This window comes from Doryrhamphus excisus, linkage group LG1 (assembly GCF_037039965.1).
Source record: "Doryrhamphus excisus strain RoL-2023G ecotype Guam linkage group LG1, RoL_Dexc_Guam_v1.1, whole genome shotgun sequence".
NCBI classification, from domain to species: Eukaryota; Metazoa; Chordata; class Actinopteri; order Syngnathiformes; family Syngnathidae; genus Doryrhamphus; species Doryrhamphus excisus.
Window position 1 is genome coordinate 2,929,206 of NC_136357.1, and position 16,052 is coordinate 2,945,257.

At 39.5% G+C, this 16,052-nt stretch overlaps 2 protein-coding genes across 2 annotated transcripts in view; one reads left to right on the forward strand and one right to left on the reverse strand.

Moving 5' to 3' along the window:
* Positions 1 to 544: 544 nt before the first annotated feature.
* Positions 545 to 2,889, reverse strand: fjx1 (four-jointed box kinase 1). The gene has a single exon (XM_058076015.2). It carries the CDS (start codon positions 2,709 to 2,711, stop codon positions 1,470 to 1,472), a length of 1,242 nt encoding a protein of 413 aa, XP_057931998.2. The 5' UTR covers positions 2,712 to 2,889; the 3' UTR covers positions 545 to 1,469.
* A 2,078-nt stretch (positions 2,890 to 4,967) lies between these two features.
* The window catches only part of pamr1b (peptidase domain containing associated with muscle regeneration 1b), a 48,117-nt gene continuing 37,032 nt past the window's right edge, over positions 4,968 to 16,052 (forward strand). The window contains exon 1 of the mRNA XM_078793792.1: positions 4,968 to 5,191. The gene's annotated coding sequence lies outside the window, so the exon portion shown is untranslated. The remainder of the gene's footprint in view (positions 5,192 to 16,052) is intronic.

Sequence of the window (16,052 nt, forward strand, 5' to 3'; positions counted from 1 at the left end):
ACACGGCGAACGGCTGCTTCCAGTCAACTTTATTTTTCACACTTCCACCACCAGAGTGCAGCACACACACCGATTCCCGCACTTCCTGGTTCACAGGTCATGCTCAACCCGCCCCACATAGCTGGCCAAACACATGCCTGCAACAGAAGAACCAACTGACATAGCATACACACCTATTCCAACGAAGACACAAGCGTACAAATACATGTACTTAATTGTGTTGTATTCAGATATCTTTTTATCGCTTGCAATAATCACTGTTTTTCATATGTACATGCTGGCGTTTGTTGGTTCTTCTGTTGCAGGCATGTGTTTGGCCAGCTATGTGGGGCGGGTTGAGCATGACCTGTGAACCAGGAAGTGCAGGAATCGGTGTGACTGGAAGCAGCCGTTCGCCGTGTTCTTTTTTGGTATTGAAATCCTTAAGCAAAGATTGATTTAAGCGAGTGCATTATTGCCCACTTTTAATGCAGTTCGGCGCAGGATCGGATATATGGATAGTCCGGTTATATCGCTATTTTTTTCCGACTCCCGAGAATATCGATATAACGAGACTTTACTGTATTTAGTTCATTCTTCAGCTGAAACTATTAAAAAAGATCTTAATTCAGGTAGAGGACAAAAATTACAACTTATTTTAATGCAGCAAATCCTTCTGAAAATGTATCAAACGGTGTCACTTGTCTCCTCCTTTATAATTCCTGGTAAGATTAGAAAGGATTAGCGTTTTTGCCATTGTAGCGTGCCTTTGGCTGACAGAATGGCTCAGAGGGAACATTCATGCCAGTTCCATGCGTTTATACAACACAATGAGCGCACTGTCATCATCAAGCACAGCAAAATAAATGTTTGATGCACTGTAGGACAGTAAAACAGAACACAGCATTAACATAAATTAGTGTGTATTTCAGAAAAAAAAAAAATCTTATATGGAATGTTACAATTAAACACAAGTTGCTGTACATTAATTACAACATGACAGTGTTCACCGTGAATGAATATGCTACACTTTTAAGGCAGAATTAAAAAAAATTCAAATTACAATAGTGCACATGATGCCTATGACAATTTACTGTGCAATATATTTTTTTATATTTTCTATAAAAGCGACTGGATTCTAACATAAACTGCATTGTTTAATAATGGACTGTAAATATTAAGGCTTGGGAGTCCATTTTTGAAGATAATATACCACAAGGCAACAATTTCAACGCATATACAGCAATAGGGGCTACATGATGTACCCCCCCTCAGTCACTAGTGTGGTCTATTCCAGTCACTATAGTGTTCCTGTACAACGCTGTACAAAGTGGACTTCATAGTGAAATGTGCTGGGAATTAGACATATTAGACATATACAGTACAAATAGTTATAGAAATTAGGCATTGCATTTCATCCCTAAGAGGTAGTTCAGTTGGATCATGAAAACAAAACGTCCCAGTTGGAGATGGTACAACCCACGCCATGCTTACAGCCGGCTATACTTCTTTTTGCAGTGTAAAATATGAGTGTGAACTATTTCTATCCTGTCCTGGAGCAAGGCAGCGTGCTCGTCGGAAAGGAACCCCAACTTGGCGGACAAAGGCTCGCTGTCTCTGTAGAGCTCCAGCAACCTTCTTCTGGTGTCCCTGCGCCCGTGGAGCTCAGCCACACGCTGCGCCGTCCTGTTCCTGAACACGCACACGGAGCTCAGGACCTTCTGGTGGTATTTCTCCCACATGTTCAACACCCGGAAACCGTGCACTAGTCCGGCTTCGTTATCGATGAAGACTAGGTCTCCACGGGGTGTTTTAAGGAGATTGTTGGTGTCTCTTTCCATAATGCGTGGGTCCCACTGAAGACTGAAGAGATTGCTCACCAGCCGGTCAAAGTTGGCTGTCAGGTAGTCAAATATGATGAGATCGCTCCACTGCATGAGATCCAAGAGCTCCGCTGTGGTTTTGTTACGGAGCTCAGGGTGAAGCCCGCTGCTCTCCTGTCTGAGAGGAGCAGGTGTGACAACCCCGCTGAGGTCCGAGACCCACTCGGTGAGAGAAACCACTGCGCGCTCGCTCCATTGTAATCCCTCCACACGCGTCCTCACAGCCGCCCATTGTTCACTGTAAGTGTTGAGTTGGGACAACACCAAAGGGGGCAGGTTCGTTATCCCCAGCAAACACGCTAGGTAATACGTCAAAGTTTCACCTTGCACCTGATCCGCGTTGATGCCGTAACGGACGCACGCTTTGGAGCCGTCCGAGAACGTAGCGAGCTGATTGGACACCCTACCGCATCCTGGTTCCAGCTTCACTACCCGTGCTGTCCTCGCCCTGTCGCGCCATGTCCGTGCGTATTCCTCCGTGAAGCCAACCGGGAGTAGACCCTCCAGCCAGTCGCTCCAAAATACCCCATCCTCTAAAGGGGAGTCCAAGTTAACAGACACCCGCTGCCGAGTCGACGTATTCCCGATCATATTGTGATTTCGACTCCCTACAGACGCAGCGCTCAGGTTGTGAACCTTGAGTTCGGATCCGGTTCTTTGCGCCAATGGAACCGTAAGCAGAGCCCGGGAAGTTTTAGCCGTGAAGTCCACAAGCAATTTAGGGTAAAAAGCACCCAAGCCCCGTTTGTGTCGCTGCAAGCGGTCCTCCAGTGCGCTCCATACATAGAAAACCCCCGCGAAGGCGCCCAGGAAGAGCAGAGCGAACAAGTTGGACGTCAGAACCCTCATGGCTCCTGTTCAGATGCTTATCACCAAGCCTCCTCTTTGGGGAGACATTTTGGATTCGTCCTCTACTGAACCCTCTTCATCGTCACTCTGTGGGTGATGGAGTGGCTCTCTGTCCCTGAACGCATCTCTGCGTCTCATCGTCCTCGCTCTCTCTCTCTCTCTCTTTCCACACAACTGCTTGGTGGTGTTGGGTGAGTTTGATTTGTGAAGCTGGGCGGCGGGACACGTGACTCCTGTCCCGGGTTGGTGGGCGGGTCGTCGGGAGGAGCGGAGCAAGTGCACCATCCTTGTGTGTGTTCTGAAAAAGGGCTGTGTGCATTTGACAGAAGTGGTTCTTATTAGTAAAAAAGAAAACAGTTGGTTTAAAAATATAAACTTATAAAAATATAGACTTAATGTATATGACCTTCCATTGATCTTCAGTATTTTTGAAGATGTATTTATATACACCAGGTGTAGATTTGGCCTTGCCCAAATTTCTACAACTTTCAAATTGTCCCCACCCTAAAGCAGATAAATGCATCATTCATTCTAAGTAGACTGGTGAGTTTGTTTGAATGACATCTGTATTTTATTGTTTTATTAGTAACAATAATGATGACACTCTTGCATTAAAGACAATACACAGACTGAAGAAAGTTATGCTGCATAATAAATGTTTCTGCAACACGATATTATGAAATGTCAGATTGTAGGCGGGTCTTGCGGACCAAGTTGAGAAGAGATGCTCACGTCAACTTCAATTTTAAGTTTCTGCCCTGGATTGGCTCAGGAAATGTGCAAATTCAGCAACTTTTACTTAAAAAAAAAATATAAAAAATTGTTATCGGTTTCTCCTTTTATTTCCTCCCGACTTCCTGTTCTGTGTTTAGACTTGCTCGAGCGACATTCACCTGAAACAGTTCGTTTTTCCTACCATTTTAATTTATACATATTTTTTGTTTATTATATTTTATAATTATTAATTATACAATTATTATATAATTTTATATACAATTATATATATAATTAATTATATTTTATAGTATATATTTATTTATATATATTTATATTATATTTATATAATGTACAAAACATTATATGTATTATATAATATATTTATTTATATATATATGTATATTTATTTATATATAATATTTTATATTATATTATATATATATTTATATATACAAATTATATATAGTTGTATTTTTTATTACTTTATTTTATTTTTATTATACATAATTCATATATCCTTTTTATTTATATTTATTTTATATTATATATTTATTTATATACATTTATATATTTATATTATATTTATATCATATACAATATATATATTATATAATATATTTATTCATATATGTATGTATATTTATTTATATATATATATATATATTTTATATATTATATTTTATATTATATATATTTTATATATAAAAATTATATATTTTTTATATTTTTATTATACATAATTTTTATTTATATTTATACATTAATTGTACAAATACATCACGTATTGTTTCTCTATTTAGTTTGATGTGCCACAGAGCAGCAATAGTGGCACTAAAGAGGGAAAATAAATACTTTGGAGGTGCTAAATGCTCTGGCTGGAAATCCACCAGGAAATATTTTGTATTTTGCCTGATTGCGCTTTTCTAACACAGCTCACAAAAAAAAGTAATTCCTCAAGTGGATGTGTTTTTTTTTTACAATATAAAGTAAAGAGCTGTTAAAATCAAATTAGCCTTTGCAAAAGTGTGAATGTCCCAGATAAGTAGGTAGCAAGGCTCTTAAATAGACATTCAGAGTAAGCCACAAGGACAAGGTCACTGTAGTACTTGAATTCATGCGTATTATATATGAGAATGGCACATTTTCTTTTGTATCTGCTTATTAAATCTGTTGCTTTCACTTCCAATGTGGGACTAAATAACAGCAACGGTCTCCAGGGGTCTCGACACGGGAAACAAATAAGGCTTAAGTGCATTGCTGGAATTCTGTCGGCTGGGCGTTGAGTATAAATGGATGGACTGGTTGCAGTGTGCAGCGGCAACAACACTTTCTAGTGACTCGTTCCCTCAGCACAAGTGCGGGCATGTTCACATATCAAAGCTATCTGTTTCTCGCCATGTGTTATCTTCCAGGTCAACACAACCACATTCCTCCTCCCTTTCCTTCCTCGTAAAACCCCACAGCGCTCCCCAGAGGGTCATGACGGCGGGCTGGCTTTTCTTCACCCGTCATGGCTGCCTGTGGTCATATGCAGCAGTGACACGAGAGAACCCACACCCGTCTGTCATTCCGTCCGTAAAGACGCAATGCGCCCATCAGCTGCCCTTTGAGCTCGCCACAGCTGCGATACGATGTCTGGATCTCTGCATGGTGCCGCTCTGCCTGTGCAGATGGTCAGACAAGGGAACGAGGAGACATATTAGGGATCAGGACAGAGGAAGAGAAAGTGCACTGGGCCTCTGTTGCCTCCTTCATAGTCTAAGGTTAGTTCACACTGAGCAATAACTCATAGTTCCCCTGACACTTTGCAGCACTCTGTCTTCTGGACTGAATAATGAATGTGCACGTTTTCCATTAGCGTTGAAAGCTACAATTATTTCACAGGGACTGACAATTACTCATGCGATGGGATTCAGGACAGGGTGGGGGGCATCTTTTGGGAGGAAGTCATTGTCTTGTGGTTATGAAATGTGTTGAAAACTGTTTAAACCGGGGCTCTTTTAGGCTTGTCTGAATGCCAATGCTGATTCTAAAATCAGTGTACTAGTCTGTAGTGATCATAGTTAGTGTCTATTATAAATATAGAGACCAATAGGTGTTTCTCAGTTTGTGTTTTATGGTTTTATTTCATTTGAAATAAAATTCAGATTCCAATTGAGTGCATCACATAATCAGTTCACAGTTCCACATGTCCAAAAGGAGTAGGAAGAAGCACAGCTTATTAAATCCTACCCTTTCATCTGGTACTTTTACAATCAGTAACTGTTACATTTGTTCACTTCCTGCTTTCCAAGGAAATACAGATGGAGTAGGTGTAGATTCTGCAAAATCTAAAAAGGTTTTTGTGCGAGTTATTGTGTGTAGCTGCTCTACAGGAGACCACAACTCAATACAAAAGGTCAAAAAATGAGCATACTAGGTTCTGTTTAAAGTTGTAAAACCCCCTAACCAGACACTTTATACACTTTTCCCAGACAGGTATTAACATGACCCATGATATTTCACCTTTCCTGTTCATCCTGGTGTTTCTCAGCTGAAGCGTTTTTATATCCTTGTTAAAGCACATTGTTGTTATATGCATGTCCTCCTTTTCCTCCTCTGAGTATTCCGTAATAGCGCCGTATATCCGTGTAATGTCAAACCTTTTTGTGATGTTTACCTTCCTTCAGCATGTCCCCAAGTAGCATCTTCCTCTGCCTTTTGGGTGCAGAATGTTTCATCAACATTGTTGGGTTTTGTCGGAGAGAAATCTACAAGGCAAGCGGTTTGCTGGTGATGAGACACCAGGAAACACGTCAGTTCGGCACATAGATTGATTGACCGCCAATAAGGACACAAAGGGACAATGGGTGGGCTTCTCAGTTTGTGTTTTATGGTAATGGTAATGGTTTTATTTCATTTGAACATGCATCAGATTCCAATTGAGTGCATCACATAATCAGTTCCCAGTTCCACATGTCCAAAAGGAGTTGGAAGAAGCACAGCTTATTAAATCCTACCCCTTCATCTGGTACTTTTACAATCAGTAACTGTTACATTTGTTCACTTCCTGCTTTCCAAGGAAATACAGATGGAATAGGTGTAGATTCTGCAAAATCTAAAAAAGTTTTTTGTGCGAGTTATTGTGTGTAGCTGCTCTACAGGAGACCACAACTCAATACAAAAGGTCAAAAAATGAGCATACTAGGTTCTGTTTAAAGCTGTAAAAACCCCTAACCAGACATTTTATACACTTTTCCCAGACAGGTATTAAAATTAGTAAGTGACCCAAGATATTTCACCTTTCCTGTTTGTCCTGGTGCTTTTCCGCTGAAGCGTTTTTGTATCCTTGTTAAAGCATATTGTTGCTATATACATGTCGTCCTTTTCCTCCTCCAAATGAACTCATTTAGAGTATTCTGTAATAGCGCCCTATATCTGTGTAATGTCAAACCTTCTTGTGATGTCTACCTTACTTCAGCATGTCCACAAGTAGTATCTTCCTCTGCCTTTTGGTTGCAGAATGTTTCATCAACATTATTGGGTTTTGTCGGAGAGAAATCTGGACAAACCAGGAAAACACCAGGAAACACAGAGATGGATTGACCGCCAATAAGGACGCAAAGGACAATGTGTGGGTTTCACCTCAGCCAATCACAATGCACGTTCATGATAAAAACAGCACTAAAATTGCTATTAAAAAATCCTGCGAAAGGTGAACCACGATGGAATGAAGGAACACTGTAATAGAAATGTAGTATTTGCATAATTCTCCAGGCCAGTCAGTTTTCCCTTCCGGTATTTTCCAGGATGTTGGCATTTTATAAGCAGTCTCCTGCCTGATTATGTCAAGATGGAAACTGAAGTCTCTGAGGCACTGAGGAGAATCAGGCAGCCAGCTTACATGAAGAATCAAACTATGGTGCTGGATGAGCGAGCTGTTGCTCTGCAGGGATTTGTGCTCGGCATGCAGCCATCAAGCCACTTTTTTTTTTTGTCACTATTCACTGCAATTTTAATGCTTTGCCAATTTTCCCATATTCAATGAGCAATCAATTAATGGTTGCTAATGAAAACAGAGAATGCCGCCTTTCTCGTCCAGCCATGGAGGAAACACTGAAGGCCTGGCCATCGATCTACTGTACTCATTCCATTTGGTGTTCTTGCCGTGGCAGTAAAAAGGGCTGGCGGGTTAACCAGTTGAAGAGTGGTCCATTGACATTCTAATGCACAGGGGGGGGGTCCTGTTATGCACGACACGTCAGTAGCGGAGCAAGGGGATGTAGTCCAGCCACTTGATTAAAGCATCAGTGTCCGAGCTTGTGGATTTCACCTCCCGACCTGCATGCTAAAGCCTCTGTTAAATAAATCGGTGAATTGTTTTACTTTTCCTTTGTGGTAACTGACTTATTGACTCAAGTGTGCTTCGTGTGTAATGACAATGTTTTCCTTTAAATCTCCACAGGGAGAGTTCAAGGACATTCAATTGTACTTGTATTTATTGAACATACTTTACACTATGTACTTCACATGTCATGCTTATTTGTACGGTATCTAACAGCTCCCCAAGGGTCAGCCGGTCAGTAAGGATTAGAGATGGTAGTTTCATGTCCCGCTAACGTTTCAGTAATAATTTTGCAGCTTGAAGCCTAATGGGCGAAAAGCGTGAAGGATTTTCTCTCATCATATCACACTGGAATGAATCTTTGGAATGTGTCAGTGTGGCGCTGTGCTTGTTCTTTTATTAGTACAGCTGCATAATTGAAAACAAGCAGCCACATAGATTACGTTAAGTATGTTTATGTGGAATAGAATTAAAGAATTATTGCATTAAAAACACTTTTTTTTAAATTCTGACGTACACCCGCAGTGGGAAAACAAGATGATATGTTCGCCAAACCTGCAGAGGTCGTGATAAGGATCTTCTATTATGGTTATTATAGATTATATTATAGATATTTTGACATTGTTTGTCATAAAAGGAATGAAAATTCCATGGTTGTAATTTTTACGATGATGACAAAATGAATCTCGGTTAATGTAAATCCTGGATATTAGGAGGGAAAAGGACAAAAAAACCTAACCTGGTTTTATTGAGTGGCTCTTATATTAACTGTAATTACATCCTGTAGAATGATTAGCAGTGGAAGTCATTATTGATGTGCACTTTGCAAAATATGCACACAATTTCTCCTGCACAGATAATATTGGCAAAGTATAGGAACTTTGGAAAGTGGATAAAATTACTGTATTTTTCGAACGAAAACTCACACTTTTTTTCATAGGTTGGCTGTTCCTGCGACTTATACTCCAGAGCAACTTATAAATGAAAAAACTGTTTATGTTACATAAACACTGGAGACCTTTATGTTTATTTTTTGCGTAGCATATCTTACACCTATTCAAATTGTTCTCTATTCTTTTAATGTTAGAACTTGCCTTCCAAGAGGACGTAATGTCTGTTTTGGTCAAGTAGTAAAATAAATTACTGGCAAAAAATGCAACTTATACTCCAGTTTTTTTTCTACCTAATTATGCATTTTTGGCCTTGTGCGACTTTATACTCTGGAGTGACTTATAGTCCAGAAAATACGGAAATTACTGTATCTGTCTTGTCCCTCTAATTTTGTGTTTGAGCATTCATTCATTGGACCTTGGTGACCTTGTGACCTCGTATTGAACCCGTTTAAAACATCATATTTTGTATATGAGTGAGTTCAAACAGACAGCAAAGCGTATTTTACTTTACTCGCAACGTCAAACCAAATGAGCCATGGTCTCAAACTATGAACCATCTGAATCTCGTCGAAAAACCCCTACTGTATAGTTTTCTTGAATTACATTATTTTGTTAATTACTGTATTTTACGTATTGGACTTATATGTTTCTGTCTGAAAACTCGTCTTATATGTGAAAACTCAGTGTATTGCATGTTGTTACAAGCTGATAAATGATAATGGAACAACATTTGTGTTTGTGTATGTTTTATTGAGAAATTATCTGTTAACTTTCATGAATTTTTGCATTCCGCTTCAGTATAATGGGAAGGACAAGTTGTTCCCCCAATATTCAGAACCAGTACTGCCTGAGAAAGTTGATGCCAGCACAGGCAAGTTTCACCCTCACCAGTCCCTTCTGCCACCCTGCTGTGTTAAAAGCAATCTCACCGTGCCACAACTATTTCATATATTGCAGCACATTCTGGCGCTGATGTCATCACCATTGTAGTTATCCATGCGGCTCTGAACTTTGACTTATGAACATCAATAAGAGGCAGTGGAAATATACAAACATACTTTTCGCAACAATCTGTTTAAAAACTCAGCTCTGTGATTTTTTTGGACAGAAACATTATGGACATCTGATGCTGATGTATTGATGAACACTGTGAGAGATAGCGATACAATTTTAACGAGGTTCGATTACCGTTCGGCATCTCTGTGTGGAGTTTGCATGTTCTCCCTGTGCGTTTTCTCCGGGTACTCCGGTTTCCTCCCACATTCCAAAAACATGCTAGGTTAATTAGCGACTCCAAATTGTCCATAGGTATGAATGTGAGTGTGAATGGTTGTTTGTCTATATGTGCCCTGTGATTGGCTGGCGACCAGTCCAGGGTGTAGAAAACAGCTGGGATAGGCTCCAGCACCTCTGCAACCCTTGTGAGGATAAGTGGTGGAAAATGAATGAATGAATAAATGTCTCCAAATGACATTAATACAAAAAATAATAACATTAAAAATAACAGCATGGCTGCACGGTGTAAGAGTGGTTAGCAGTCAGGCCACACAGCTCAGAGACTCAGCTTTGATTACCGTGGGTTTTCTCCGGGTACTCTGATTTATGATTTCCTCCCACATTCCAAAAACATGCTAGGTTAATTAGCGACTCCAAATTGTCCATAGGTATGAATGTGAGTGTGAATGGTTGTTTGTCTATATGTGATTGGCTGGCAACCAGTCCAGGGTGTACCCCGCCTCCTGCCCGAAGATAACTGGGATAGGCTCCAGCATCCCCTGCAACCCTTGTGAGGATAAGCGGTAGAAAATGAATGAATGAAGAAAATGAACCATTCCAGGGTGGGATAGGCTCCAGCAACAAGTGGCATTGAAAATGGATGGATGGATGGCGGTCCCTTGGAAAAATATAATCACCTCGCTTTTGTGATATATTCTAGATGCATTGTGGATGTGTGGATTCTAGATGTGTTAAGGAAAGAAAAGTGACCACCTTTTGCAGTTTTGACCTTAAAGGTGGTCTTTGTTGACTCGACCCTGGTAGGGTGATGGATACATAAACAAACAAACCATATGCAAAAACCCTTTCAGCACCCAAATACATCTTTTCAGCTTTGTTGAACATAAAAGCCGTATAACACGATTTAAGCAATTGGATAGTTTAATTAAAAAGAAAAAAAAATCACTCTTGCAGAAATCCATATGTTATCGTTTCAGCTTTATTCCTATTCGAACTAAGCTGCATGATTAACACTCCACTTCCTTTGCCGTATCGGTACATCTGACACACTCTTAACCCGCCGTATTAGACTTATTTTTTAATTATTTCAACACTGCAGTCAATCGGAATCCACTATATTTTACTCAAGGTTGTCCACGTTGGGGATGGTTGGCGGTACTTGAACCCGCCTTTTCCATAGGCGTTGAGTGTATTTTACTTTTACCATGCTTCACCAGAGCCTAGAATCTCTCCTGTGATAGATATGTGTCCCCGGGGATAGGTTTGGTTCACTGTTGGCTGTCAGAACATAGATTATGCTGTTTAAGCAAGAGTGATCACTCCTATTAAGACCAAAGCAGGCCCAATTGAATAATTTAATGTTGTGGGTAGCGGAATTCCACGGCTCGTTGCTGACAAAAGGAAGGAGGAGAGAATTCATCAGTGTGCCTTCACAAAGATGTGGGAATATCATCGAAATTATGAACTGAAAATGATTAGATATGCTGATGACTACCTTAGTTTCACTTGTTCATATTCTTGTTGTTTTAGTCTTGGTGTCGTGGCGTTATTCATGCGGTTTCAATCCTTTTTATTTTGGTCCCTGCAGATTTTTACGAGTGGGAGGGAAGAAGTCAAGGCATCTGTTCCATATTCTTTACTGTCCAGATCTATTTAGGATTCAGCTCATGCTCCCTTGAAGACAGTTTATGGATTTATATGCTCTGCCTCCCTCTAGAGGGAAAGGGAGAGAAACCGCATCAAAATCCACTTCTCTGCACATACAGTATAAACAGTATAAACAGTATAAACAGTATAAACATAAAGCTGCATGATGCTGATTAAATGTGACCTTTCATTAAGAGTAGCTCAACACTCAGTTGCCAAATTACATTTTTGTGCTTTCTCTACTTTTTTCTTTTTTTTATTAGAATGTATATTCATTTCAAAGAATCAATATTTCTAAATGTGTTTAATTATCTGTGAATACCAAGACTTGTTCATTCATGCATTCTGCTACTTTTTTATAGTTGTGCCTACACAGCATTCATGACAAATAGACACTTATTTCTTCAGGGATGATGATGGTGATGTGCAGTCTTATATACAGTATATTCATTTAAACATCAAAGTTATACAGTATCTCTGTTATATCACTAATGGTGTTTTATATGTAAGCCAAGTATGATGTAATAGTTCTGCAAGTGCAAATTAGAGACAGATATCCACTTCAACAGCATAATTTTCTCGAGAGCGTTATGCTATTTCTGGAAAATATCTTCAGCATCTTGAAATATTCCAGTTTGATCAGCTTGTAGATGTTTTTTTTCCAATAATGTGGTTGTTTTAGTCATGGATTCATTCAAGATGGGTAGCAGGACCTGTTTTTTCTTTTCTTTTCATGGCTTTTATTTGAAAGATTTGTATGCATTTGTATGAAATAGATTTATACAACCAGTTTTGGATACTCTGATTCTGAATAACTAATTTACATTTATTTTGAAAGGTCAAACCTTTGTCCCAATTTTCCAAAAAATACATGCATTTCCATGCTTTGCCACAAGAGTCTGCTATGGACATATTTCAGATGGATATATGAGTCTAATATGAAACATGAATGCTTATTCTTTTTGTGTTTAAAGTACTGTATATATACAGTATGACGACATTATGTGTTTGCATTCAGCTTTATCACAAATTAAGATTAATTTAACAAAACCTTCACTATTGTTGTTTGTAGTGTAAAACAAGACCGGCTCACACTCAGAGTTGTTTTTGTGTTGGTCGCCTTTTTACACAAGCGAGACGGGATATTAGAAAATGCCTCTCAGTATGATGCTGATCAGTCGACAACAAACTGATACCACACCAATAAAAAATATTGTTGAATAAATAACATTTTCAATACAAACCCAGCATTTCCATCCATGTCCATAACCAAATTACAGTAATACCTCGTTTATCGTGGTTAATTGATTCCAGACCTGACCGTGATCAGTGAATTTATACAAAGTAGGATTCTTTCATTATACATTGAATATATTTATAGTTATGGCATAGAAAAAACAACAGTATATTAACAGTAAAAGGAATACAGTATATTGTATATACTACAATATACTGTATATATTGTATAATTACAGTATATTGTGCAGGTGTACTGTGGTGGCCAATTAGTATTAGTATTAGTATTAGTATTAGTATTAGTATTAGTATTAGTATTAGTATTAGTATTAGTATTAGTATTAGTATTAGTATTAGTATTAGTATTAGTATTAGTAGTATTATTCTTTAATTTTCTACCGCTTATCCTCACAGGGTAGCGGAGGGTGCTGGAGCCTATCCCAGCTGTTTTCCGGTAAGAGGCGGGATTGGACTGGTCGCCAGCCAATCACAGGGTACATATAGTCAAACAACCATTCACACTCACATTCATACCTATGGAATAGGTAGAAAAGGAATAATAATGATAATGAAAGTATATGGTATATACTACAATATACTGTATATATTGTATAATTACAGTATATTGTGTTCTGTGGTGGCCAATTAGTATTAGTATTAGTATTAGTATTAGTATTAGTATTAGTATTAGTATTAGAAGTAGTATTAGTCGTAGTAGTAGTATTCTTTAATTTTCTACCGCTTATCCTCACAGGGTAGCGGGGGTGCTGGAGCCTATCCCAGCTGTCTTCCGGCAAGAGGCGGGACTGGACTGGTCGCCAGCCAATCACAGGGCACATATAGTCAAACAACCATTCACACTCAAATTCATACCTATGGACAATTTGGAGTGGCTAATTAACCTAGCATGTTTTTGGAATGTGGGAGGAAACCACATTTGAACTCAGGTCTTTTAGCTGTGAGGTGTGCGCACTAACCACTCAACCACCGTATTATTCTTTAATTTTCTACCGCTTATCCTCACAAGGGGGGTGGGGGGTGCTGGAGCCTATCCCAGCTGTCTTCGGGCGAGAGGCGGGACTGGACTGGTCGGCAGCCAATCACAGGGCACATATAGTCAAACAACCATTCACACTCACATTCATACCTATGGACAATTTGGAGTCGCCAATTAACCTAGCATGTTTTTGGAATTTTGAACTCAGGTCTTTTAGTGCTAACCACTAAACCACCGTGCAGCCAATATTAGTATTAGTACAGTATATTATTGTTCCCCAGCAGGTCCTGACAGAGTAATAAAACCTTAATCACAGTAATGCTCACAGTGCAAATATGTCACATGGCTCAGATGTAAGTAGTACTGTAAGTCCGTATTGATCGACGATGCAAAGTCAATTATGAAGTAGTTTGTCAGATACTAAAAAAAGTTTTTAACGAGACTCAGCCTGAAGTGTCGTCCATCACAGGCGGAACTTGCATAATGTGAACTTTTACTGCCTGTGTCGGCACACTGGTGCATTTTAATGTCTCATAATCAAAATTTTTGATGCATTTTTCTTTGCCGTTTTGTTTATTGGTAACAACATACAGTACTTGTGATGTGATGTGAGTATATTTAGTTCACAGAAGGACACCTCCGGTGTTATTGTGGTGGCTAGGGAACATAAAACAAAAAAATGAATGCCATTATAAATACACACAAGAGCTCTGGTGCCACACCCTGCGTACTGACATGCCTTTTATAGAGCGCGATTTTTCTCCTGTTTGTTTTCCATGTAAGGCCTCATTAAGTGGCTTGTGTTCAATTTAAGTGGGCTTTTTATTTTCCGTCAAGTCTTGCTCACACAACTCTTAAATTACAGAGCGCTTGTTGAGATCCCCGACTCCTGTCTGGACTTATAACCTACCGATGTGGATGACAAAGGGAGCTCTGGGAGAGGAAATGGCCCCTTTGGTGCCCTCATTGGACAAGAGGAGAATACTGGAACGGGATGGTTATGTGCTGTAAAATATTGAATTTTTTTAATGGATATTTGGTGGGTGTTTTTTCAACTTTACAACTGCTTAATGGGTCCACTTCAGGTCCAAAGTGATATCAATTGGCTCATTTCTCTTGTAACACATTTGTCTTCCACTGTAAGGACACATTTTTCCTACATAATCATGTAGAAATGATGCCTTGCTAGTGGAGGGAAGACGATAAAAAAAAAAAAGATCCACATGACAGACTGCTGGTTGTCATGGTTTGCAAACAACACATTGTCAATGTAGGATTGTTGTCGTGTTCCTTATTCTTTGCCCCAAATCGCCCAGCAACAGTCATTCTAAACAGGAATACAGTGACGGAAATGTGTGATAAACAACAGGCGGCGGTGTGGATAGCCCCGTGGTTCATATCTAAGACCTTCTGGCTGTGTCTCGAACCTGTGGGCGGATTTGTTAGACATTTTCCACCCCCTGGTGACATTCACTTCTCCTTCATTCTGAAATATCCATTATAAGAATGATATATTTTTTTTATTCTTCCAGTGTGCTGACGTCTTTCTTGCAAGGAGCTTAGTCAGCAATTCAAGGATTTGTAGTTATGCTTATAAAACGCTGATGCACAAAGGGTCAAAAGTCGTCGTATAAACATGACTTATCCGAGATTTACGATCATTAATTTGGTGGAGAGGATGAGGATATGACCTTGATGATTATGTATTTTCTTTTCAAGGGAGTAACCTTACCGCAGGGGATCAGCTCAATTTTGCCAAAAAGATACGCACTTCCTGTGCGGTTAAACAGCTGCTCTGTTCCAAATTTATTAGATTGTTTTCCACTGAGGTCTTGATTATGTCTGTGAAGGCCGATCATTTCTGAATGACATCATGGAGCAACACAACCATGTTTCTCCTCTATTTGTAGATTTCCATTGGAACTAAGGCATGGATTTAATGTTGGATTTAAAGTCAGTGGGAGTCATGGCAATTGGACCATATCTTCTTACTGGTGCCAAATGGGTGTCTGTGCTTAGATGGTGCCCAAACTATTCATTCATTTTTACCACTAATCATCACGAGGGTCACGGTGGTGCTGGAGCCTATCCCAGCTATCTTCAGGCGAGAGGGGGGTCGCCAGCCAATCACAGGGCACATATAGTCAAACAACCATTCACACTCACATTCATACCGACGGACAATTTGGAGTCGCAAATTAACCTAGCATGTTTTTGGAATGTGGGAGGAAACCGGAGTAGCCGGAGAAAACCCACGCATGCACGGGGAGAACATGGAAACTCCACACAGA